Here is a 27,458-nt window from a genome sequence, read left to right as displayed (position 1 = left end):
TTTGACTGACAAAATTCCATACTAATCAAATATAGAAACTCGAGGTTAAAAATATCTCATGTTAATACTGCCTTGTGCAAGAACTGGAGCTCAAGAGTAGCTCAATGGTTTAGCACATCTGTACAAGTAATCCAGTGTTCCCCCCCCCCCCCCCGTCTTTCTCCCTCTCTCCCTCCCCCCCCCTCTCTCTCTCTCTCTCACACACACACACACACACACACACACACACACACACACACAAAGAATCAGAAATGCAGAAATGTATGAGCTGCCATAATCTTTTCTGCTCAAGTAGCTATTGAGGCAGTGTGGTAAGAGTTTTGGGAGGGGTGAATTATGCTTAGAAAATGGAATTATGCTTTAGAAAACTACACACAACCCTAAATTCCATGCGAGGTTTGGAGCCAGTGAATGGAAGAAACACAACGGAAGTCTCAAATGGTCCATCAGAGAACTATAGTACTTAGAGAGGTTTAAAAACATTAAAATCACAACAGATTAAACAATAACTTAGGCTTCTATTCAAAGGTTCAGAACAATCTATTTGGGGTACATTTACAATGAGGTATTTATTATATATGGTTTCTACCACAACGGAATCTGCTTTAATGATCTGTAAAACAAAGACGTGAAAAATGTTCACATGGAGAAATATAAACAGCCACCCTTACAACTATGGATTTAAGGAGCCAGACTCCTATGTAGTCAGGCATCACAGGCTGGTCTCATAAACAGATGGAGCTGTGATCCAGTCCTCAAAACACAGAGGCACGAAAATAAAACCCAAAAGTCTTACCCACTGCTCTGATACAAAAAAAAAATAATCCCTCTCCCAGCCTGGTTCAGAAATGTCAGCTGTCTTTCAAAAATGGGGGCCTCAGGGTGGAAAGGGAAATGGCAATTGGGAGACATAGAGAGATGGCCTTGTCAGGTTGATGGTAAAGAAAGCCATGGACAATCTGTTGAATTCTCCAGCAATCCCTGGGGAATAACTAAAGCTGTAGGAAGGCCAAGACAGGGAGGCAATCATGCCTGCCAACTTGGTGGTCTCCTGGGCTTCACAGAGGACAGGCAGGGAAGGACAGCTGTGTGCATCCTGGGTATGGATGTCTTCCTTTCCCCATAGGGCTGACATTCCATGACAGTCCTCTCCACAATTCTCTACCCCTGCTCCAAACAGCACGACGCATGGATTTCTCTTCATTAAATAATAATGTTAAGAGTTCCACTTCGTTAGAACCATCCACAAGGTCCTTCAGTCTAAACAACCCCTAGAGTCAGCCAGGTGGCCTCTGGTCAGCTTTGAATGATAACACAAACTTGTAGTATATATATACTAAAAAATAACCAACATAAAATCCTCTCTGCCTCAATTTTTTTGTAAATGTGAAGGAGGAGACTTTTGGTAAAGCTGTCACTGAGCTGGTGACCAGATAAAGACCTGAGTTTCACCTGCCTTTCTAAGTGGCCATATTTCTAAACAAGGGACTAGCTGCCATTAAGAAGGGCCCAGTGGACTTAGCAGAGTCTCTGGGCCAGTTGAGAAAGGAGACAGAAATGGCTTTGTGGTCAGAGAAGCTGGCTCCTTGTGTCTCTTTGAGCTTCTGTTAGTTTCTGGATCAGATAGCGTTTGTCTCGCCCTTCCTTAAAGAAAAGGAAAGAAGAGTTGGACAGTGTATTTCATATACTTGGGAACAAATGACATTTCTCCCTATTACAACTCAGACTCGGGGGGGGGGGGGTAGGGGAGAGTCCTATCCAGACCTCTAACCTGGCTTTGTGTCTTTCACTTGTAACCTCTTCTCTGACCTCTTTGTTCACACAGCCACTCAAAGGCATCTGAGAGGCCTGACTCAAGCCTACAATCCTAGCTACTTGGGAAGCAGAAACAAAAGGATCCTAGGCAAAAAAACTAAGAGCCTTTCTGAAAAATAACTAAATCGAAAAGGATAGAGGTGTGGCTCAAGTGGTAAGAGAACCTGCCTATTAGCAAGCATAGGCCCTGAGTTCAAACCCACAGTTGAGAAGGAAGGAGGGAGGGAGAGTGGAGAGAGGGGACAATAGAGAAAGGAAGAATGGAGTGGGTTTAGAGGTCTGGCTTCCCATCTCACACAATCCCAAACCCCAGGCTACGCTGGCCTTGCCTCCTAATTTCCTGGCTCTGTAGCCACACAGTCCACCTTGTTCCCCTGTGCCCTAGAAATGCCCAGCTCACTGCCTACTCTAGCCTCTGCCTCTGTGTCCCTTCCTAATTAGGAACCACCATACGCAGGGCTCCAGCCTCCCCCCTCCAATGAGCCTTCCACAGCCCACTGACCATCTTGGCAGCAGTTACAGCTATGAGAACTGATCTTTCTTTACCCACTTAGTCCTTCTTCACCTGTCTTGGTAAAGGATGTGAATGATACAGTAGGAGGGAACGTGGCCTGGAGGAGTAGGGATGGTGGGGACGTGGTGCAGAGGGAGTGGTGGTGAGGGGGTGGGGCCAGGAGGGGTATAGGCGGGGCCTGGAGTGGGTGGTGGGCGAATGGACAGGGCCTGGAGGGGTGTGGGGTGGGGAAGTGGTGGTAAAGTAGGGGTAACCGCACCCCTCCTGTGAACCTCATGTCTGTACAGTTTCTGGTCCAATGCCCCGCTGGGACACTCCAGCCCCGGGCTCCCTTACCAGGGACAGCTGCTCCCGGAGCTGGTCCACCACCCGCTTGTGTGCTCCAGCCAAGGCGATGAAGTAGAACATAATGAGACTGCAAGACATAATGAGACAGATGGGTGCCCAGGGGCCAGAGGCAGGGGCTGCCCCTAGAAAAGACATAATGAGACAGATGGGTGCCCAGGGGCCAGAGGCAGGGGCTGCCCCTAGAAAAGAAGCCCAACACATGTCATCTGGAACAGCATTTCTTGAAGAAAAATAAACCCAGGGGCCAAACCCAGTGGCTCCCATCTATCATCGCAGCAACCTAGGAGGCAGAGGAAGGAGAATCTCGGTCCTGAGGCCCGACTAGCAAAAGCGTTAGCAAGACCCTATTTCAATAAACAAACTAAGGGCTCATGCCAGTAATCCTGGCTACTCAGGAGGCTGAGATCTGAGGATTGTGGTTTGAAGCCAGTCAGGGCAGAAAAGACCCTGGTAAGACTCCATTTAATTACTTAAAAATTGTTAAGTGGTGCTGTGGTGCAAGTGGTAGAGTGATAGCCTTGAGCAAAAGAGCTCAGGCACAACGACCAGGCCCTGAGTTCAAGCCCTACAACCAAGCAGACAAAAACAAAGAAAGTTTAAATGTGGTGGTACATGCTCGGAATCCCAGCTCAAAAGGCAGAGGTAGGAGGAGTATAGAGCAGGAAGCTAGTAGGTCAAAAAAAGTGAGACAGTGAGAGAGATAAACCAGCTAGGGTGTGGCTCAAGTAGGCAAGCACAAAGTGCCCCCCCATACCGCCCCCATTCAACCTCCAAACCCTAATAGTTAAAAAAATAAGAGTCAGGTAAGATAATCACCATCAGGTGGCGCCAGCCAAATACAGCTGGGAGGACAGACTTGGACTCCTGGGGCTTGCAGATTCCCGCAGGGCTGGCGACACTCCCCAAGTTATTTCACTGATCTCAATAAGGAGTCAGGAGCCTCTTTCAAAAGGGACTTGTTAAACCTCTGTCTTGCATTTTGTTGCAATGGCATGGGCATCTGGCGAAGTATGAGACATTCCTGGCTTAGAAATGCCAGAGCCAGGGTTCAAGTGAATACTCCCTGCCTGGTACTGGTGGCTCTGCCACAAACCCCTTCCTTCTTCAAAGAGCAAGCGATTGGAAGGTACCATCGGCGGCAATATTAACAACAGGCAAAATTATTGGGACTTATGAACCAGGCCTGGAGCTGGGTGCCTTACAGGGGTCAACCTTTCTGCTCTCTGCTTTCCGCCCATTCTACAGAAGGGACACTGAGGCTTGGAGAAGTTTGGTAGCTTGTCAAGTAGAGCAGGTGTTGACAGTTTCAATCTAGGGTGTCCAAGGCCTTTGATGAATGCTTGGCCTTGTGGCTGTTCTGGGAGGAGGCGGAGCTAATTTAGGTGGTTGGATCTGCTGGGAGGAGGAGGAGGGTATGTTATTAGGGGCTTGGCCTTGAAGGGTATATCAGGACTCTGAGCATTTCCTGTGTCTCGCTCTGCTTCTTGGCCTCCATATACTCCCTGCACTTTGTTGCCACGGGCCCAAAACAACAGCGCATAGTGACCACAGATGGAAACCTCTGAGACAGAACACCAAAACAGACCACACCCCCTGGTTCTCTTGGGTATTTCTGCACAGTAGGGGAAGGCTGAGCAACACAGTTTCCTGGCCAGAGGAGCCATTGCATGCACGTGTGCACCACACCCACAAGGCCCTGGGAGGTTCTCACGGACCAGATGATCATGAAGAAGGGCACCGCGAAGGCTTCCGACGTGACGGCTCGGATCAGGGACTGCAGCGAGCTGGGGAAGGTGTTCACCATCGTGGGGATAACATCCCAGGTGGTGTTGAAGCTGGTGAACGGCCCGCAGGCTTTGGAGGAAGGGATGCTGCAAGGACAGAGCCAGGGGCTGAGACCCAGGCACTCCGCACAGGCTTAGCATCCCATCTGTGCCTCCTGAGCAGCTGGGATTACAAGCATGCACGAACACACTCAATGCTTAGTGTCTTCTAAGCACAAGCCTTCCCCACCACCCACCCTGCCCCCGTAACTGGAAGGAACAGGGCAATTTCATGCCTGCTTTCTTCCACATTTCTAAGTCTTTTTTTTTGGGGGGGGGAGGTGGGCAGTCATAGGGGTTTAACTTCTAGGCCTGGGCACTGTCCCTGAGCTCTTCAGCTCAAGGCTAGTACTCTACCACTTGAGCCACAGCGTCACTTCTGGTTTTCTGGTGGTTAATTGGAGATAAGAGTGTCATGGACTTTTGTGCCTGGGTTGGCTTTGAACTGAGATCCTCAGATCTCAGCCTCCTGAGTAGCTAGGATGACTGGCCTGAGCCACCAGCGCCTGGCTCACTTCTAAGTCTTCTATAATGACCAGGTGTTGTTTCGATAATCAGAAACAGAGGGAAAAAAAGAAACCAAACAGGATACTACACAAGAAGTCCTCAGAAAAGAGTGTCGGATAGGAAAGACCCATTGCCCTTCACAAAAATGATCACCACCTCTACTCCACCTTCCTGGAGGAACCACAAAGCTCCAGCCTGCACGAGACCTGGAAGCCAAGATGGCATCCGTGGTGTCAGCAGGGGGACTGACTGCTCTGTCCATCAGTCCTATTTACCGTGACATGCTGATGGTCAGAGGTATGACAGCCAAACACAGGCCAATCAGCAACACCAGCAGGAAGAAGAAATTCGAGTTAGACGCTCGGAACTGCCTGGGGGAGGGTCTGCAGGTGTAGAGAAGGCTCAACTGAAGAGGGGAAAAAAACGAGAAAAGTGAGTATGGCTCCTGCCTGAGTCAGTGCAACCACTCCTGCCTTTCAGTGGAGGTGATACCTTCTCTCTAGAGTGTGGTCCACAAGTACAGGTCCAAGTGAGTCTAATCTGGCTTTAGGAGAGTATGGTGAGAAAAAGGGGGTCACGAATGGGGATGTTCAGGGCACAGCCATGGATAATAGGCAACCTACACAAAGGCAGATGTAAAATGGCTTCCTTAAAGTACAAGCATACAAGGGACTACCACACAGCCCTTAAAAAGGATGAGTGCGTCACGTCCTCTAGTGGCACTGTGGAATATGACATGCCCGTGTGGCATGTGTGTGTGTGTGTGTGTGTGTGTGTGTGTGTGTGTGTTGGTATTGGAGCTTGAACTCCAGGCCCAGCCACTGTCTCTTAGCTTTTTCCATTCAAGGTTGGTGCTCTATCATTGGAGCCATGCCATCAACCTGGTTTTTTGCTTTTGTCACTGGTCCTGAGTCTTGAACTCTGCCCCTGAGCTTCTGTGCTCATGGACAGTTAGCTCTACTGCTTGAACCAGCAGTAGCTGGTGTTGGTAGTTAACTGGAAGATAAGAGTCTCAGGAACTTTCCTGCCCAGGACTGGCTTTGAATCACGATCCTCAGATCTCAGCCTCTCGAGCAGCTGGGATGAGAGGAGTGAGCCTTGCACACGCCCAGCTTGTGTGGTATTTCTGAGATGGAGTTCATGGGCCTACCTTCTTTACATAGAAGATGATAATGAACTTCAAGGTGGCGACGGCAGGGAGCAGCGGGGAGAAGAAGGCTCCGATCCAGCAGATGGTCTGTCCATACACAATCCCCAGTACATTGTCTGGGATGGCAAACTCCTGCTGTCCCCAGCATTGGATCAGCTTTGAAGAGGAGCAGTATGTCACCAGGAGCCTGGAAAACAAACCAGACCATCGCTCACCAAAGCCAGGCTGTGGCCACGGAAACTGCTGAGTCTCAAATATACAGAAATACACTTTGTCCTTAAATACTTGGAACTTACTGAACTCTGGAATGAGGAAAACCAGGCTCTGAATCTCAGGTGCACCAAGGGGGAAATCAATACAAGTTCTCAGATTTCTGTGAGGCCTGTTTTCTTCACTGGTATGAAATTGCAATCCATGCAGAAAACAGTTTCCAAGGATTCTACTGTAGGCCAAACACCTTCCCAACACACCAGAGGCTTCCTCCTGGCTTTTTGCTGGTTATTTTGTCTCATCATCACTCATCATTTATGCCTGGGATGGCTTCAACCCACTATCCTAAAGACCCCAGCCTCCTGGGAAGCTAGAATTACAAGCACGAGCCACTAGTGTTTGCCTAAAGTTTTGGTTCTTTGTTCTGTTTTAGTTTTGTGCTACTGGGTCTTGAACTCAGGGCCTAGACACTGTCTCTTAGCTTTTTCACGCAGAGCTGGTGCTCTATCACTTGAGCTACAGCTCTACTTCCCTTTTCGTTAACTGGAGATAAGAATCTCATAGACGTTTCTGTCTGGGCTGGCTTTGAACCTCAATCCTCAGATCTCAGCTTCCTAGGTATCGAGGATGAACAGATGTGAGCCACCCAACCCCTGGCTATTCTGAGGTATTTATGATCTGATTTAACCTCTCAGGTTATGAGCTCCACAGCTGCTCAGATCATGGCGAGTGAGAAGCAGTGCTGGACAGGTCAGGAAGCCTGCAATCCAGGGGTCCACATGGACAGGGTGTTAAACTGAGCCCAGGGGCAGGAAGCCTTGTGGAGGTAGCTCCATGTCTACCCTCAGCGCCGCCCAATTTACACTTACTTCCTAGGGAAATCCACAAACAGCGTCACAGCCATGATGATGATGAAGTCAAAAACCATGAGCTTGTACATCTCCTGCCCAACTTGAGTCTCCCAGCACTGAAACCAAAGGGAACAAAAGACACACCGAGAGGGAGCTGGAACCCCAGACCCTTCCCACCCCACTGTCCTCAACAGTGCCCAGTGCCAGACACACCCCATGGCTCGAGCTACCCGCTCCATGGCTCACCGGATACAGCTTCTGGTTGTAGCCACAGAGTTCACACGCATCATCCCCACAGGATGTGATCTTGGACCCCAGTGTGAAAACTAGCACACAGATGGTAGCCAGCCTCATAAAGACACACCTGCAGGGCGGTGGGGGGACAGAAGGGAGAGGCACTGCAGAGGCTGCCCTGCCAGCATCAGGAAGACACCTGGGGGGGACGGTTTCTGTGCTAGAAACAATGGGAAGTCCTGCAGGCGGCTGCTGGTGATACGAAGGCTTTTTATTTATTGAACTCAGGGCCTGGGCGCTGCTCCTTATCTTTTTCACTCATGGCTGGTGTGATTTACTACTTAAGCCACATCTCCACTTCCCTCTTTTTTTGTTGTTGTTGTGGATATGAGAGGGGTGCTGGTTAACTGGATATAAGAGACTCATTTCCTGACTGCACTGGCTTCAAATGGTGATCCTCAAATTTCATTCTCCTGAGTAGCTTACAAGCATGGGTCACTGGTGCCTGACTAAAGATGTAAGCCCAGTGCTGGGAGTTCACAGCTATAATCCTAGCTCTTCTGGAAGCTGAGATCTGAGGATCGTGGTTCAAAGCCAGCTCAGACAAGGAAACTCTTATGTCCAAGTAATCATCCCAAAAGCCTAAGTCGGAGCTGTGACCCAAGTGGTAAGGCACTTGGTAGGTTAGGTACCCCCATAGTTAGACATTTACCTGAGGATGGTGAGTCGGATCTCAAAGCCTGGGGAATAATCCTCATAGCGGATGATCTTAGAAAAGATGATGGGGGTGATGAAATTGGCCAGTGTGATCACAATAGATGGCAGATATGATACCAAGAGGTTCTCGCCGAAAACCATCTTGTCGATTTCCTAGGGAGAAAACAGCACGCACAGGTCCTGAGCAGAAGACACACCAAGGAGCTGAGCCAAACGTCCTTCCTCCAACATGGCTTGAATTGTAGGCCATTTCATTGGTGGAAGAAACAAGCTTCTGGACTTACAAAGTAAATTTTAATTTTTTTTTTTAAAGCCATCTATCCTATACAAATGAGTAAGTTAAAGGGTTTTCAAGAATGCAGTAATAATTGACTTGTTATAACTGTCTTCATTCCTTCACAGTTATCAATCACAGCTGTCCAAAGTAAACACATTCTCCCACCACGTTGTTGGTCATGGGACTTGAACTCAGGACCTGGGTGCTGTCCCTGAGCTTTTGCTCAAGGATAGCTCTCTACCACTTTGAGCTATAGCGACACTTCCAGTTTTTGAGTAGTTAACTGCAGATACGAGGCTCATTGAGAATTTCTGCCTATGCTGGCTTTGAACAACGATCCTCAGATCTCAGCCTCCTGAGTAGCTAGGATTTTACAGGTGAGAGCCACCAGTATGAGGTTCTGACTTGGATTTTTTGGCTTAGTTCTTCTTCTTTTGAGACAAGGTTTTGCTCTACAACTCAAACAGTGCTGTGATTTCGGGGTTGTGCTCAGCTTCCAATGTGATTGTTTTGTTTGGGGCTCAAATTCCAAGACCTGGGTGCCATCCCTGAGCTTTTTTACTCAAGGCTAGCATTCTACCACTTGAGCCACAGCTCCACTTCTGGCTTTTTATTTTTATTTTTTTTTTTGCCAGTCCTGGGCTTGAGCTCAGGGCCTAAGCACTGTCTTTGGACTTTCTCAAAGCTAGAGCTCTACCACTTGAGCCTCGGCACCATTCCTGGCTTTTTTCTATGTATGTGGTACTGAGGAATGGAACCTGGGTCTTTGTGCGTGCAAGGCAAGCACTCTACCACTAGGCCAAACTCCCGGCCCATACTTCTGGCTTTTTTTAATGGTTAATTGAAGATAAGAGTCTCATGGGCCTTACTGCCCAGGCTGGTTTTGAACCATGAGCCTCAGATCTCACCCTTCTGAGTAGCCACTGGCGCCCAGATCTTCCAACATGATTTTTAAAAAAATCACTGTGGCTGGGGAATGTGGCTTAGTGGTAGAGTGCTTGCCTAGTATGCATAAAGCCCTGGGTTTGCCACACAAACAGAAAGCCAGATATGGTGCTATGGTTCAATGGGTAGAGTGCCAGCTTTGAGCAAAAGAAGCTCAAGGACAGAGCCCAGGCCCTGAGTTCAAGCCCCAGGACTGGCCAAAACAAAAACAAAAACAAAACAAAAAAACCCACTGCTATTTATGTCAGTTGGGGCCTCAGCTATAAGTAGAGGAACTAGAGATAAAATTTAGGTAGCCAGACCTGAACATTGTAAAATCCAGGAGGAGGAGGAAGAGGAAGAATCTCACACATTCAATTTAGGATGCTTCTAAATTCCTTTCAAAGTGGAAACTGAGCACCTCTGATTTTCTGTTCTCCTCTACCCCACATGAACGAGGGGTGGAGAGACAGTGGCATCCGCCAGACACCTGGCAGAGTGCCAGCCAGGGGAAGGAGCACTTACTTTTTTCATGTGTTCTTGGGAGAAGATAGTTGCCATGTAGATGGCATAAAAGCACATGGCTAACACAGCCAGAACAAAGCCATTCAACACCAGCCTCAGAGAGTAAATACGTATGGTCTCCTCTGAGGTCCTCTCTGCTATTTTCTGCCGGATTCTTTCTTCTTCCAGGTCTGCCTGAGGACCAAAGAAAACTTACTGGCAAGGACTGAAGTATATAGGATGAAAACTGGTATGGTCTCCACCCATCTACTTTTTTTTTGGGGGGGGGGGTCGGTGGTAAGGCATGAATTGGGGAACCTGTCCCTAAGCTATTTGGCTCAAGGCAAATACTGTACTTTATTCATGATCACACACACACCCACAAAGAGTTCACCATTTATCTCAACAGTACACAGGTTAATGCTATTTTTCTTTCTTCAGAACTGAGGGCTGATCCCAGGCAAGAATTCTACCACTGAGCCACCTCCCCAATCCTTAAAAGTTTTTGTTTCTTTAAGACAGATTCTCACTAAGTTGTTGAGGCAACCTTGAGTATATGATCTGCCTGCCTCAGCCTTCCAGGTAGTTACTTGGGATTAAAAGCATGCTATTATTTTTTTTTTTTTTAAACCTGGTAGTCTATGCTTTTAAAAGGAGAATTTGGTCTGTTTATGTTTAGTATATGAAATACATTTGATTTGATTACTTTATCAAGCTTTTTGCTGCTCATCCCTTCATCGGGAAACTCGCCAAAGCCTATGATAGCCTCCCAAGGATCCTTTCCAAGGCGCAGGCAAGCCAGCAGGGACCCCACAAGGAAGAGGCTGGCGGCACTCACCCGGAGCTCATACCGCAGGCTGCTGTGCCTCAGGTTGGCCGTGCTGTAGCTGGTGATACAGAAGTCCCAGCCTGCGAAGATCTTGTTGCAGTAACTCTGGAAGTGCTCCTCGCTCCGAATCAGGTTGATTTTGAACCCCTCCACCGACCTGACTCCCCAAAACACAAGTACACAGCAGTTAAAGACAAGGCCTATGGATGAGTTGTGTTGACAATCTAAGAACTCAGCCTCGCGATAGCTCAAGCTTGTCATTCCAGCCACTCAGGAGGCTCAGATCTAAGGATCCAGGATTGAAGTCAGCACAGCCAGACAAATCTGAGAGCTTCCTTCTAATGAACCAGCCAAAAGATGCAGGTGGAAGTGTAGGCAGAGCACTAGGCTTGAACACAGAGAGGCTCAAGGACAGAGCCTAGGCCCCGAGTTCAAGCCCTTTGAGTGAAAAAGCTAAGCAACAATGTAAAGTCCTGAGTTCAAGCCACAGCACTGGCACAGAATTAACTACTTAATTCCAATCAATAAATATTTAATTCTAGGAAGAAGTTCCATGTGGCTGAATTTTAGGTCCACTTGATACAGTCAAGATTTAAGCCACTCTAAACAACTGTGTCAGCTAACCAGACATGTCACTGTTCAAAAGTATTTTCTTTTATTCACCTGTGAGTCCAGGCTGGCCTTAAGCTTGCAATCCTCCTAACATCAGCCTCCTGAGAGCTGGGATTATAAGAATGCCCTACCACATTTAGCTCCAAACTCATCTTTTCAATATAGTGTGAAGATGCCACACAATCTCCTTCCTTGAGGTCACGTGACCGGGACTTTGGTGGTCATAAACATACTATGCATAAACATACTAAACTCTGGTTGCTGTCCCAGAGCCTTGACACCTGACAGATCCCAGAAATGGTTCTTTCCCATGACTCTTCTCCCCCTAGCTGGCTTCTTCCTTCTGGATGTGGAGTGACCTTCAAAGCCCTCCCGTTGAAGTCTGGGTTTCTAATCTCACAGGACTACTGGGAAGGGGTGGGATACAGGGGTGGGAGGAAGTTAGGTCATTGGGGCCTTGGCCTCAGAGGGAGTGTGGGGACCCAGCCCCGCCCCTTCCTCTCTCCTTCCTTCCCTCGGTCTCCTCAGCTGCAGCCCATGTACACATCCGTCCCTACCAAGCCCAGTCCTGGACTCCGCTCATCCTCTGGGGCATGGCAATCTGAGCCTACAGAGCTGTGAGAGACTCTCCCAACGCAGGGCAACTCAAGGACAATACAATGACAACGATGACGATGATGACAACGACGACAGCACCAGGTTACCTTTTCACAATCCAAAGGAGACTCAGGGCCAGGTAGGCAATGGTGCTGATCAAATAAGCGAGAGGCAGGTCATAGGTGAAGTTCTGGAATTTCACCCCATCAATGGTGTAGTGTCCATAGAAGAGGCTGGTTCCCTCCAAGAAACCCTGGAACAGAAGCCAGCACAGAAGCTCAGTGCAGATGACCGGGGGGGGGGGGGGGGCATCCCTGCTCATCCTGTATCCCTAGACACCAAAACAGCCTTAGGGGTAACTCAGTAAGCGTTTGGGGAGAGTGGGGATGGGATAGAAGGGGTTGATAAATCTTGAAGAATAAAATGATAAATGATACAGGGCTCTTGGCACCCACAGGCAGTGAGACCAGAGGAAGATACTCTTAGGGGAAGAGCACAAAGGTACAACGCCTATGTGCCTCTGATCCTATAGAATATTTATCAAAATGAACACGAGGAAAAGAAAATGAGGTTTTTTGTTTCTTCTTCTTTTTTGGGGGGGGGGTCTTGCTTATTCATGTATCTGTCTCTGGGATGGTAAAGGGGAGGCACAGACATGGAGGGGCAAAGGATGATCAAATGCAGCCGCCCTACTCACTAGACACCATGCTGAAAATGAACTCTTCAACTAATCACCAAAATAACTGGGGAAGCATTCCACATTCAGGGTTGGGGAGCCTCCTGGAAGGGAGACCACCCCCACCCAACCCTTATCAGATCCCAGTTGGCTTCTGGGGAGAAACCGACAAGCTCATTTGAAAGCTCTTAGGGAACTGCAAGGGATCATCAACACTGTGAGGAAAAGAATGAGGCTGGAGGACTCGCCAAGTCTAGGCTTCAAAACTTAACTCCGAAGCAGGAGTAACAGAGACAGGACCGGCACTGGCAGAAGAGACAGACATTATCTTGTCCAGCAATGAATCAATACACTGATGATTCATCTCAAGATGAAGGCTTTCCAGCCAATCATACCAACATAGCTAAATAGCCACATGCAGAAAAAATGAGGGCCGGGGAGGGCATAGCTCAGCAGGAAAGCAAGTGGGAGGCGCTGGGTTCAAATCTAGGTACCAAACAAGATTAGAAACAAAAACCAAAATCCCGGGCTGGGAGTTTGGCCTAGTGGTTAAAGTGCTTGCCTAGCATGCACAAAGACCCGGGTTCAATTCCTTGGTACCACATACATAGAAAAAGGCCAGAAATGGTGCTGAGGCTCAAGTGGTAGAATTCTAGCCTTGAGAAAGTCCAAGGACAGTGCTCAGGCCCTGAGCTCAAGTCCAGGACTGGCAAAGAAAAATGTTGATTAATATTAAAATATATTTGAATTAAAAAAAAAATCCCACATTAGGCCAGTGCCTGGGAGGGCTCTAATTAAAACTGTGACAGCCTGTGGAAGAAAAGGGAATGCTTCCACTGCCGGTGGGAATGTAAGACAGTGGCACTGATTGGGAAGTCAGGCTGCTGTTCTTCAGAAAGTTTGAAACCCATGGCTGTCATGTGAACCAGGGATTCAAACTCCTTAGGTGCTTAGCCAGAGCAGTGCGGGCACACAATGGCAGTAGTCTTCACAGCAGCCAGAAGATGGACACAAGTCAAATGACCATCTGGAGTCATTAAAATGTGACTCAGCATGCAAGTAAATATTATTCACTAATGAAAAGGAACAGAGTGAATCAGGACTGGAGGCATGACTCCGCAGGAGAGTACTTGGCAAACAAGGGTGAAGCCCTGAGTTCAAATCACAATATCACCATCAAAAAAAAAAAATAATAATAACAATAATAACTTGGATGCCAGTGGTTCACACCTGTAATCCTAGCTACTCAGAAGACCGAGATCTGAGGATCAAGGTTCAAAGCCAACCTGGATAGGAAAGTCTAGAAAGTGAAATTCCATCATCAATGAACCACTAGAAAACCGGAAATGGTGTTGTAGCTCAAAGTGGCAGAGTGTTAGCCTTGAGCAAAAGAGTTCAGAAACAGCTTCCAGGCCCTGAGTTCAAATCCCAGGACTAAACAACAACAACAAAAAATTAATAATGACTTCCAGAGTAACTACAAGAAGGATAAACTCATATTCCACTTTGGAGCAGAGGGTGTTAATAAACTTCTATGATTAATAAGGATTATGTTTATTAATAAGATTAATAAACTTCTCAGAGACTTCAAGGAAAGTGTGTGTGTGTACCTGGGCAGAGTGTATGTGCAGGGACACATGGTCACGTGTACATGTATGTACATGCTACAGGTGCCTCCTGACATTTCTGAATGGAGAAGGCACAGTGCCCCTACACACACACACACCTGCAAACTATGAAGTCTAAGCTGGTATACAGCAAGGATGCAGCAGAGCAAGGGGAGACACTCACTGTGCCTGAAAGCAGGTCTATGGCATAGCTGTAGAAGTAAATGAGTCCGGAACTGCTCGCGGGGTAGATGGTACACTGCATGTCTGTTGGGAAGGAAACAAGAAGAGGAGCTGCAGGCGGCTTCAAGGTGTGGGCACACACCTTTAGAGATGGTCCCATGTGTTTTGCATGCATCTACATGCAAGAAGCCAAACCCTGATAAATCCAACATAGCCACCATTCCCGTTATTTCTCTCCTCACCTTTCCTTCCCTCTGCTCCCTGAACCTCCTTGCATGGTGTCCTTTCTGTGCATCCTAGCACTATGCACAGACAGTGAAGGGGTTCTCTTGTGTCTTGGGCTCATGTTTGTGTGTTTCAGGATTCTGCATTGTCATTCCATCTCAACACATCTCATAAAAATGCATATATTTATTCATTATTCAATTTTTTTTTTCGTCCCAGTACTGGGGCTTGAACTCAAGGTATGAGTGTTGTCTCTTAGCTTTTTAGCTCAAGGCTAACACTCCACCGCTTGAGCCATAATTCCACTTCCAGTATTTTTTTTGGAGAAAAGAATTTCACAGGCTTTCCTGCATAGGCTGGCTTCAAGACATGATCCTCAGATCTCAAGCTCCTGAGTAGTCGGGATTACAGTCGCCAGTGCCCAGCTTATTGGATTCATTTCTTTAACACCAGTTTTCATGCTACCTAAGGCTTGAGTGAGCAATTCACTTCTGCTTTGTATCAGTCATCTCTGGTGTGTAACAGACAACCTCAAGGTGTCAGTAACTGAAAACACTCAGGAGCCATCGGCTTAAGTACATTCAGGTGAACCGGGAGAGACTCGGGGCTTCTGGTTGGGTCCAGCTCTGTTCCTAATGATCTCACTGTGGGGCCTGGGGAGGCCTTTCTCTTGGAAGATCACATGATACAGTGGAGCCAATCACAGGAAGATTTTTCAAGGTAAGTCTTGATTTAGGCAAGGCAAGGCACACAGCAATGGGATAGGAAAGATCCCCTCCCCACACTGCCAGTCCGAAGAAGAAGAGGAGGAAGAGGAGGAGGAGGAGGAGGAGGAGGAGGAGGAGGATTTTAAACAGCAGTTGCCCCACCAAGCAGGGGCTTTACAGCGAACACCATGGGGCAGAAAAAACAAAAAACTTCCCAATGACAGCGCCTTGAGAACTATGGAGTTTTTCCTTTTTTCTTCCTGCAGCCTTTACCTAGTCCATTTTGGGTAATTCCAACACACACAAAGGGAAAAGCAGGCATTCCACTCACCCATGTCTTTAAACGGAATGAACACAAAGGTGCTGTTGGTGATTTTGTACGTGGTGAGCAAGACCGGGAGCAAAACCAGCATAAAGATGATGAGAAATATCACCAAATTCAGCGCCACCAGAAACCGCAAGAAGGAGAAATAAGACCGAATCCCAGTGCCAAACTTCCCTGCAGAGAAGAAATTCAAGGCATCAGGGACCCATGGGAGGCAGTAGGAGATCCTCCAGCAACCACACAGGGCTGCAGTTGGGGACACAGAAGGAACGAACCCTGGCTTTTTCTACCTGGGGCTTCAAAGCGCCACTTCCCAGCGCTTTCTAAACTTGTTCCCATGAGGAAAGTGTCAGGTGACACCTCTCTCCAAGGAATTCCTTGTCCACCCATGGCTAATGGACTGTCTTTACCACAATCACCTACCTCGCTACAAATCTGCTTCCTGGCTGTCTGAATCGAGACTTTTCTCTTTCGGTAGTACAGGGAGATTTGAACTCAGGGCCTCTGAGGCCCTAGCTTGCGATGAAGACTGTTTTCCAGCTACAATCCATCCCTCCCTACCTCTTACCTTCTTCTTCCTCCATTTGGCACCCCAAATATATAAAGATGAGCACAGCCAGACAGCTGTTCCTCCCTTCTCTCCCTCTCTTCCTTTCTCCTTTTTTTCCTTGTTTGTTTATAGTTCTGGGAATAGAACCCAGGACCTCATGCATGCTAGGCAGGCTAACACTGAGCTAACTCCCAGTCCCCAAATTTCTGTTTCTTAAGTCCTTTGGTCTACAGCACTTTATTCTGGTTGCTCAAACTGACAAACACAGAGCTGTGCCCCACACATCTCACTGTTATGGGAAAAGCAGACATTCTGGGTATTTTCACAGCCACGGGAAACTTTTCCACCATTGAACTTCACATTGCATTAATGCTTTGAAGTGTGTCAAGTGCAGGCAGTTTGCCATTACCAGACATGTGTATAGCCAGGCATTGGCGGCTCATGCCTATAATCCTAGATACTCAGGAGGCTGAGATCTGAGGATCAAGGTTTGAAGCCAGCCCAGGCAGGAAAGTCCATGAGACTCTTATCTCCAGTGAACCAGTAAGAAACCACAAGTAGAACTGTGGCTCACATCACAGAGTGAAAAAGCTAAAGGACAGTCTCCAGGCCCTGAGTTCAAGCCCCAGTACTAGCATACACATACACACACACACACACACACCCCTAAGGGAGCCTAATTACTGTATGGCTTGTTGCCCACACTCATCATAGAGGAGATCAGAAGTGCAGAGGTGACAGGGCTCTGAGCCTCAGGGCACCTTCTATGCTGCGGATGTCTTTCCGCCACAACTCCAGGTGAGCAGTCATCTCGTGAGCCTTCTCCAGGAACCGCTTCCATGACTTGCTGCTGTACTGCTTCCACTGGTCCCACTCCGATAAGTACTGCATCTGCGTCTCCTGAATGTCCCTGGTGACAATGGACAGATAAATGGTGGTCTATACATACCTTGCAATAACACTCAACCATGAAAAGTAAGCTGATCATGTGAAAGAAAGCTGACACCACATATGGGAGAGGAGAGGAAGGATGGATGGATGGATAGACAAGAGAATAGATGGACAAATGGATGGGTAGATGGATGAGGGGATAGACAAATGGATAGATGGATGGGTGGGTAGATTGGAGGGTGGATGGTGGATGGATGAATAATGAATAGATGGATGGATGGGTGGACAGGAGGGTATATGGAAGGATGGATGGACGGGTGGATGAGAGAATGAATGGGTGATGGGAAGAAAGGTAAATGGGGGATGGATGGGAGGATGGGTGGACAGAAGGATGGATGGATGAGAGGACTGGGAGTTGGGAGAAAGAATGGATAGATGGATAATGGATTGTTGGGAAGATGGCTGGATGGGAGAGTGAACAAAGAGATACATATTTTAGTTTTATGACCCATCTATATTTAGAGAATAAAAGAATATCCTTTACATGGCACTCAAGGTCCCCCTTAAGTAGATCCTGGCTCCCAGGCCTCTCATTCATCCACCCTTCTGTCCACCCGTCTTCTCATCCATCCCCCACCTCTCTCTTAGGCCCAAACCATGTGTATCTCTTTGATTTCTTGACCCTACCTCAGGATCTTGGCCCTTGCCCCTTTCCAGTCAGTAATCACTCACATTTGCCCCTTCCTTCCACTTCCTCCTCCCTCCTTTCCTCCTTCCTCCTCACCCTTCCCTGCTATGTTACTGAGCACAAATCTTTCCATCCATAGCATTTAGAGTGGTCCCATGATCTGCTTACACCACAGAATGTGGTACAAGCAAAGTCATGCTAGCTCTAAACTTAGCCTGAGGAGGCCTGGACTCAACTAACCCTCCTGGAGCCAGGCTAACACTAGAAGAAGAAGTCAGAGCTAGACAGGCCTGCAGCCAGCTGACCCCAGCCAGGATCACAGAGGCACCTGCCTGGATACAGCTAACTCTCCAACCAGGGGGTGATTCACTATCTACCCAGCTTCAAAGAGAATAAGCTCACTCCTTCCCATTAGCCAGATTCAAATAAGGTATGGGCAGAGGGGTTCAGGAGGTAGAATGAGGAGCTACAATATTGAAAGAGCCTGGGGCCAAGTGCTAGCAAGTTTCCAATGATCTGAAGCAAGGACTCTACGTAAGCAAGAAATACGTTCAGGGAGTGGCTCAAAGTGGCAGAGTACGAGCCTTGAGCAAACGCATTCAGAGACAGCGGCCAGGCTCTGAATTCAAGCCTCACATTTGGAAAGAAGAAAAGAAAAAAGAAAAGTACTTAATAAGCTGTTAGACAGCTTCGAGGTGGCTACTGAACACACCTCAGCCGCCGCTTCTCAGAGATGTTCAGGGCATACTTCCGGATGGACTGCCTGTTGAGGTTTTCTGTGATTTCCCCCTCTAGTTGGGAGCTGTAAGAGTCTGATGGCTTCAGCAAGATGTTACTCTGCTTATCCCGAGCAAGGACAGTGGTTCTCCGGCGCGTGGCTGACCGGTAGCTGGGCAATTCTTGAAGGAAGTTCACAGGTGGAGAGAAGCAACTGGAATCCAGAGAGAGGTTCTCTAAGGAAGGAAAGGGAAGGCGTCAGTCACTCCTTAAGAGACTGTAACTAGACAGGCACCGATGATGGCGCATGCCTGTAATCCTAGCTACTCAGGAGGCTGAGATCTGAGGATAGCAGTTTGAAGCCAGCCTGGACAGAAGAGTCCCTGTGAGACTCTCATCTCCAATGAACCACTCAAAAACTGGAAGGGGCACTGTGGCTCAAATGGTAGATCTCAAAGAGGCTCAGAGACAAGCACCCAAACTCTGAGTTCAAGCCACATAACTAATGTGAGGGGGAGGGGGAGAACGAATAACCAAATCTTGCAGATAGCCACTCCCCTGGGGCCTGAGAAATGATCTACAGGTAGGTTGGCCAACTGGAGATGTGTTCCCAACCACACTTTAAGTGACCATCTGAGTGCTGTGTCTGGCTGCAGCCACCAGGAAAATGTGTGGGCTGTCTGCCAAATGGCACTGGTAATATTCTGGTCCCACAGTGTGGAGATGCAGTGCTGTAGGTGGGACCGGGACAGGGGCTACTGAGGATGGTGGTCCTGGCATGTCATGTTCCAACCTGGCTTAGCACGGTTGCTGGGGACAGGCTGTGAACAGGACACAGGGCAGCAGAGCCCCAGGCCTTCCTAGAAGGCTCCAGGAAAGCCCAGCAGGATGGACCCCTGTCACAACTTTCTTCCTGTGACATACACAGAGCCCAGTACCTGGGGCCCTATCAGTGACCACACTCCCTCTGGGAGCTCCCCCCACCCTTTTATCTTCTGCCTCAACATGCCTTGAGGATATGACACACAGGCTTAGTAACAGAGACTCCCCCTGACTCACTGGAGGAGTGGGGGAGGGGGGGCACAAATCCAAATACTGCCAGGAGGCCCCACCCACCACAAGCAGCCACAAAGAACTATTATGAAGCAAACAAAGGCCTTTAAACAAAGAGCATCAGGCTACTAAATATTCAGCAGCTGTAGGGTCCCAACCAGGGGATGAAGCTTGGCTGGCTTGACTGGGTGGCCTGTCACCCACTGACCCAGCCACTCCAGAAAGGGGACAGCAGTGAGTCTCTTGTGGGCGTGAAGTACACCACCCTGGGGCCTCGTCCACATGCTGAGGAAGGGGCTTCATACAATGTCCACTCCCACGGGCTGAGTCACTGGGAGCTCATGTTTGTGGCCTGTGAGTGAGGACTGGGCCATCATCGCATGTGACACCCCAACTCTGATGACAATGATCCGAGCTGTAGGCCAGGCACGGTGGCTCATGTCTATGATTCCAGTGACGCAGGAGGTACAAGTGAGAGGATCGTAGTTTAAGGCTGGCCAGGCATCAAGACCCTATCTGAAAAGTAACTAAGCAAAAAAGGCTTAGAGTACCTAAACAGCAAGCATAAGGCTCTGAGTTCAAACCTCAGTACCAGAAACAAAACAAAACAAAACCAAATCCAAGTGGACTTCCAATGTGGCCTCTTCACTTTCTAAGAGGTTCCATTCCCTCTCTGCAAGAACGCTGCAAAGGATCACTTGCTTTCCTACTCACCTGCACACGCAGACGCCAGAGGTTTCTCTACCCTGAATTACTTTTGACTACTGGTGAGTACTGAGATTCTGAACTCAGGGCCTTGTGCCTGCTAGGCAGGCACTCTACCACTGGAGCCATATACCCAGCCCTTTTAACTTCAGGTGATTTCTCAGAGGAGATCTTGTACTTTTTGCTCAGGGCTGTGGTAGATGGAGCTCATCTTAATCTCTGCCTTTTGTGTAGCTGAGATTACAGGTGACTACATAGTTCCTATCTTCTTGAGATAGTGTCTTGCTAACTTGGGCCTGAGGTGGTTTCCAATTGCCAGCCTCTCCTCTCTACCTTCTGAGCAGCTGGAAGAATATAAAGCATCTCATAGTTACTAGATCACTGAGGTGGTCCAGTCGAGGTGTGGCTGTTTTCTCGCCCTGGTGGGGGTGTGTGTGGGGGGTGCCACCATTCAGGAATACCCAGAACTTTCAGGATTCAGCAATGAGATTGTTACAGAAGTGGGAGGATAGTGCTACAGGGGCTGGAGGGCCAGGAGTAGGAGAAGTATCTTCCCTGTCATTGAGTATTCTTCAGGCAAGGATAAAGCATACAATGGTGCCTGGCTTCAAGAAGGCTTCTACTTGAAGAATAAGTGAATGAATACTAGAATGAATGAATGAGTGAACAGATGAATGAATGAATGAATGGACAATGAGTAGATGAATGAATGCATGGATGAATGAGTGAACAGATAAATTAATGAATGGAGGAAAAAAATGGATAATGGAGATGAATGAATGAATGCATGAATGGGTGAACAGATAAGTGAATGAATGAATGAATGAACAAATGAATGAATGAGCAGGAGGCAGGTATTCCTGGACAGCCTCCTTAGTCCTGACTCCTTTGGTGCCTCTCTGCAGAGGACATCAAGTCCACCAAAAGACAGGACCTGCCCAGATGTGGGCCAAGCACACTTGCCAAGACCACTGCCACTACCCTGGATGCTGACTGCTTTGATCCCCACCATGGGACTAAAGAAACGCTGGGTCAGGAGACTGCAGGCTGTGGGGCCCCGGCCCTGCCAGCTACTGTGGGAATTCCAGGCATATCCCTTCCTTCTCAGGGGCACATCCTGAAACATCACCTATTCCCGGATCCTGGAAACCAACAACAGTGCTAAGCTCTAAGTACTTTTCCATCTTAAGAATCAATTATGAAGCAGGAGGCTGATGCCAGAGGATTGCAGGACTGGAGGCTGGATCCAGACTATGAAGAAAATGATCTCTCTGCCATTACAACATGACATGCGGGCGTCACAAGGGACCATCATACTACTGAGATATTGCTGAACTATCAGAAAATAGTTTGCTCCAACTGCAGGAAATCACACTGCCTGTGGCCAGTGAGTGGCTGGCTGTTCTACCAGATGGGATGGAGAGGCTTCAGTCCGGGGAGCCTGATCTGGGAGGTGAAGGCCTCCTCTGTCAGAAAGAGCTCAGCTGGGAAGATGTGGAATGAGTCACAACAGGTACCTGGGTGTGGCAAGAGCCTGGCTGGGACTCACATTCTCCAGCCTTGGGTGACTAACTTGCTAATCAGAGCCCCAGCTGGACTTCATACCCAGGTCTGCCAGTTTCAGGCCAGGGAAGACAGTGTTGGGGGGAGGAGGAAGGGAGCAGGGCAGTGTGGAGCAGCTACTGCTGCAACTACCAGGAGGTGGCAAGGGCCCAGTACCTAACGCCACCTCCCTGGGGCCAAACACTTACTCCACCTGTCCCTGTATAACCCGTCAAGTTTCTTGACCATTCAGTGCCTCAATTTCCCCTCCTGTCAGGTGAGGAGAGCAGTTTTTCCACCTCCTGTAGGTGTATACAGAGGATTAGGTGGCTTGTCATACGAAAAGGGCCACAGACAACCCATAAATGAATGGCATATCTATGTCCTGATAAAACTTACTTACAAAGATTGGTGGAAGGCTGGAAGTTGGCCCAGAGACTGTTAAGTTTACAGACGTCTGGTTTAGAATGTGGCTACATCTAATCATACTGGACGCTGGCAGGCTGTGTGTGGCTCTGCCTCTTGACCAGTTAACTGAATACACACACTGATTTGGAATTTGCCATCATGCTTCTTCTTTCCATGGACCACGCTGCCCCTATGGGAAGCAGCCTCAGGCCTTAGCTAGGGCCTCTTGCAAAGAGAAGGTGCCAGAGGCTGCTAGAGGCAGCCACCAGGCCTTTCTGGAGCTTTGAACTGCACCAGGATCCACCAGGAAGCCCCTGGGAGTGACTCTATGGGTTTACAGTGCAGGTATGGCCTCACTTTGCAAATGTTAAAGACAGAAGAACTCTGCCCTGGGGCGATTCAGGGACTGAAGGAGCCTTTCCAGGGGACAGGCCTTGGGAGGCGGGGAGGCATGTCTGGTCCTGTTCACTACTTCAGAGCTGGCAATTAACACCAGACTGTACGGGACGAAAGGCAGTCAGTCATCTGCACACAAGCACCCAGTCCTCAGTACTCTGGTAATGGAGTATCCTGTTTCTGCAATGTATTCGTTCTATGTCATCATCCTGGAAGACCTCAGGCTTGATAGGTAGGTGCTCTAACACTTGAGGCCCATTGCCAGTCCTAACATTACAAGAGGCTTGTTTATTTAGCTCTTAGTCCTGGAGGTCTAACTTCAGGGCCCACACAGAGCCAGCTCTCTCAGCAATGCCTCAGGTTGGCAGTGGAAGGGCCATCATACTGAGAACCTATAATTCCTGTGATAGTGTGGGGGGGGCACCACTCCCAATAACTTAAGAACCTCCCATTAGGCCCTGCCTCTTAAAGGGGCCAACGCCACCACGCATGGCTTGCCACACTGAGACCCCTTGGGGGACAATTAAAAAAACAAGCAAATGGCTTGTCAAGTAACTTCTCAGTCTCTTTCCACAAGGGTAAAATGAGCAAATAGTCATCAACTCATGAGACACAGCTGTGAGGAATTAAACTCACTACACACAAAAGTGTGTAGTGCAAAAACTAACTATAGACCTTACTCGGCTTCATCCTCATGAACTCTGTCAGGCTGACTCCTCCCACCCCTGCTTCTTCTAGAGGGGGCACCCACCAGGCTTGGCCTGCCCCCAATCCTTTGCCTTTGTAGCTTCTTCTCCCCAGCCTCCTTCCACAGACTCTCCTCAGAGGCCTTAGCTGGCCCTCCCATCCACAGGCTCCCCTTCTCCTCACTTCATTCCCAGCAGTCAGTGGGCTCCAGTTTGCTCCTTCCCCCTTCACCCCTGCTTAGCAAGAGGTCCAGTCTGTGGATGCCAGGACCCCAGCCCCACCCCCTCCATCTCCATCCAGTTCCCTAGAGCCTAGAATGAAGCCCCAGTTCAGTCTGTTGCTTCTCCCTTCCTTCTTCCTCCCCTTTTTTTCTCCCCCTTCTTTTCCTCTTCCTCCTCCAGAAAGGCGGAGGGTGAGGACAACCCAGCAGAAGGTCTGGGTGGTCCCAGATCCAAACAATGCTTTGGGGAAAGTAGCCAGTCTGCAGCAAATATCACAACCCAGCACCATCATTTCCCTTCATCCCTCCAAATTCTTTACTTACTGGAAAACAAAAAAAAACCAAAAGCAAAAACAAAAACACCACCCAGGGCCCTAGTTGCTGGGCAGAGCTCAGTTTTCTTCAGAGGAGGGGGGAAAAAAAAGCCAGCCAAAGAATCAGTGGAGCCAGGAAATGGCCCTAAACAAGTCTCTACTTTGCCCTGAACACTCCACCCTCCTGAATGACTTTGAAGGGTATTGGTCATTGGGCAAACTGGCTTAGATAAGGGAGAAAAATAAACCACAGGTCACATGGCTATTTGTCTTCAGGCTTAAGACTGAACAATACTCAGACCCAAGCAATAGTCTCCTCCACTGTTACATACCTACTAGCACATCCCCAGGAAGGTCTAGACACTGCACATGCAGTCATCAAACCCTAGGATGTTAGGATTCCAAAGACAAATAACGCTCAGAAAAATATTCTATCTCAGAAGGAAGGAAGACATAAATGAGGGACCAAGAGCAACTCTTTGTCCAATCCTCTGCAATACTGTTAGCTCGTTCTCTCTGTCCAATCACATTTCTACAGGGCCATTAGCTCACTCTCCTTTTTTCAATCACCTGTCTGCAATACCATTAACCCACTTTTTGTTCAATTACCTATCTGCAGGGCTGTTAGCTCATGCCTTTGTCCAATGCAGGTCACACTACATTCAGGACCATAGTCATAAAAATGGAAAGTTCACCCTGGATCTTCAAAAGCACATAAAACCTGAATAGGTGGAATAGATTTAGGCTTTCCCCTGCTAATCTGCCTTCTGTCTCAGGGTGCTAACGGTGACCCAGTGAGTAAGGAATGGTGACTCTCACCTCCTGATCCCCTACAATTCTGTGCCCTGAAGGATATGTGGCAGTTTCCAATCTTATTCAATCCTCCTGGAATAGGAGTGTATGTAACCTTTCCAGAAGAGAAAGACTAAGGTTCAGAGAAGTTGAGGACTTGCCCAAGGCCACACAGCTGATTAAGACCAGTTTGGTAAGCCAAATGGAAAAAGGTCTAGATTCTTCCACAGGCAGTCTGCCTTTTGGCACTCCTTGCCAAGTCTACCTTCCAGCATGCAAGTTCCAAGCCAGCCAGTTGGGTCCTCTGCCCAGAGCAGATCCTCCAGCAGAGAAGGGTCCTGAATTCTGCAGCCAACACATGCAGGGTCCAATTCTGAGTCCTGATTTCCCCCCCCCCACCACCACCCCCAGGATTCTGAGTCACTTGGGAATCTTCCTGGATACTGAGCAATGCTCATGGTCGCCCACACAGAAGTATTAAGAGACTGAATGTGGCAGAATGGAATAATTAAAGGCAGGCCCACCAAGGTCCACTTTTAGGCAGGTCCTGAAAGCAAATGTCAAAAAACATACCAAAAAAACCTGTCCACAGAGCACTTTTGAAGCCGTCTCAGAGGAAACCCTAAGCCAGAACCACCCCAGGCAAGCAGGAGTCACCCCTAGGTTCTGTCTCATAGGAACTGAGGTAACACAGTAACCAGTTGCCAAATTCATCCAAGCCTTTCCTTTCATCATGCGAGAAACTGAGCCATCGAGCATTTTACTTTGTCTGTCCAAAGACAAATTAAGGGTGAGGATCTAGAAAGGACCTAGAAAGGTTCTAGAGAAACATGATGAAGCCTGGAACCGGTGGCTCAGGCCTGTAATCTGAGCTACTCAGGAGGCAGCGATCTGAGGATCACAGTTCAAAGCCAGCCCGAGCAAGAAAGTCCATGAGACTCTTATTTCCAATGAACCATTCAAAAAATAGAAGTAGTGCTGTAGCTCCAAGCAGTAAGAATGCTAGCTTTGAGCAAATGAACTCCTGGACGGCGCCAGGCCCTGAGTTCAAGCCCTATGAGTAACCAAATAAAAATAATAGAAAAAAGAAAATATGATGAAGTTGTATTCTGCGGCACCCACAGTCTAGACTCAAAGCTCAAACTCTTCAAGTCCCCTTCCTGACATCATTGAGATGGTGGTGGTGGTGGGGAACTCATCCAGGTCCCTGGGGGCATGCCCCAGACTCAACCTCTCTGGCTCCCTCTTCCCTGAGTGGCTAGGCTTGCCCCACCACCTGCTTCCACAGTAAGCCCAAAGCATCTAGGCCGACAGACAGTGAACAAAAGCCTCTAGTTTTAACTGGAAGCCAAAATAAATGACTGGCTCAGGTGTTTGTGACGTGCTCACTCCTGGTCCTAGCCCAGAAGGTTCTGTTTCCAAAGTACTATAAAGTTAAGGACCTGAGTCTGTCTCCGAGCTCCCCACCCCTGCAGGAGAACACAAGGACAAAAATAGCATGGGGGATGGGGAAGGGATGTGTGTGTGTGTGTGTGTGTGTGTGTCTTAAAGGGACTTAGAGTCTCCTAGCATGCTCAGCAAAGATCCCAGACAGAAGTAAGGGAGTGTGCTGAATAAGAGGAAGGTACATTGAAAACAAGACAATTGCTTTTGTTTTTTCTTTAAAGGTGCTGGCTGAGAATGGAATCCCATTTATGTCAGTCAAGTTACAGCTCCCAAACCCTGGGCTTTTACTAATAAAGACTAAACTGAGCTGGTGAAAACAAGGTTAATATTGAGCTAGAAAATCATTATCATTCAATCCTCCCCCCCACCAACCCCCGTTTGGAGCACTTTGGGTCCCTGGTAAATTTGAGTCTAGAGTTAGGTCTGTCCTAGATTTTTCTTTGTGAGAGCAATCCCAAATACATCCATATTTTACCCTAAGCCCGAGGTGGTTTTTGTTCATTCTTTATTCTGAAACTGAACTAAGAAAGCACCAAAGATACAAAGGAGTAAAGACAACACTGTTGAATAAAATTCACAGCAGCATCTTAATGTTGAGTTCAGGATTTAAAAAAAAAAAAAGCGACAAAAAGAAGCCTGCCTGGGTGCTGGCAACTTTGTTATCGTGACAGAGTAGTGGTTTTACATAGTTACGTTCTTTAAAAGAAAGAAAGACATCTCAGCACAGTATAATTTACTTTTTGCCCCATTAAAACAAACAGACAAACATGACGGTGTTTGACTGATTACTGGTCCTGTGCCTTTCTAGGTTCCCGGGCTAAGCCACACTTTTTGCTTTACCTCAGCAAGGAGATGAGGCCCAGAGAAGACAAATCACCCAGCAATTAAAAACATACACACAACCTAACTGCAATGCTCAGGGGCAGACGGGTCCCCGCAGGTCTGGGCGGCGGGCGCCTCACCCCGGCACGCACCCCGGGGACTGGGGAGCGGACCTGGCCGGCATGGGGTGGGGGGCAGCGGGGCTAGAATGTCGGGGTTCCCACGTTCTTTCCCCCTTTGATGGAGAAGCCTGTTACCTAGCGAGGGGCCCAGATCCCGCGGCGGCTGTGTGGGAGGGGGCGATCGCCCCTCCCGAGCTCGCTGGGGGGGTGGGGAGGGGAGGGCCTGCACCCCCGGGGCGGACGGGGACTCGCGGGTGGGGAGGGCGAGGCCGGCCCCGCTTCCCCCAGCCCGGAGCCCCCCGTCCCCCCCCCCACCCCGCCACCGCGCCCGCGAGCCCCTCGCCTTACCTTGGTGTGTGGCCGGCTGTCGGTTAGACCTGTGGGCCGGGAGCGCCCCGACGCTGGACTCGCTCATGGCGGCGCCCCAAGAAGGCAGCGGGGACCCCGCCGACCCCCGCCGCCCGCAGCCC

General features: G+C 48.7%; 1 protein-coding gene across 2 annotated transcripts; it reads right to left on the bottom strand.

The window, feature by feature from the left end:
* Positions 1-192: 192 nt before the first annotated feature.
* Positions 193-27,458, bottom strand: Tmc7 (transmembrane channel like 7). Of its 2 annotated transcripts, none has more exons than XM_090357728.1 (16): positions 27,337-27,458; positions 18,477-18,717; positions 16,947-17,095; positions 15,642-15,809; positions 14,380-14,462; positions 12,020-12,165; positions 10,713-10,860; positions 9,896-10,069; positions 8,165-8,322; positions 7,465-7,582; positions 7,237-7,334; positions 6,158-6,344; positions 5,283-5,413; positions 4,393-4,548; positions 2,666-2,744; positions 193-1,644 (listed from the first exon to the last, which is right to left on the bottom strand). In XM_090357728.1, exons 1-16 carry the CDS (start codon positions 27,401-27,403, stop codon positions 1,570-1,572), a joined length of 2,178 nt encoding a protein of 725 aa, XP_090213854.1. In that variant the 5' UTR covers positions 27,404-27,458; the 3' UTR covers positions 193-1,569. The 2 variants fall into 2 exon arrangements, with proteins under 2 accessions (XP_090213854.1, XP_090213855.1); XM_090357729.1 differs by having other exon boundaries at positions 193-1,640.

Source organism: Megascapheus bottae, chromosome 25 (assembly GCF_031878675.1).
Source record: "Megascapheus bottae isolate mThoBot1 chromosome 25, mThoBot2.hap1, whole genome shotgun sequence".
Lineage (NCBI taxonomy): Eukaryota > Metazoa > Chordata > Mammalia > Rodentia > Geomyidae > Megascapheus > Megascapheus bottae.
Note: the sequence above shows the minus strand (reverse complement) of the source record. Positions and strands in the feature narration are given on the sequence as shown.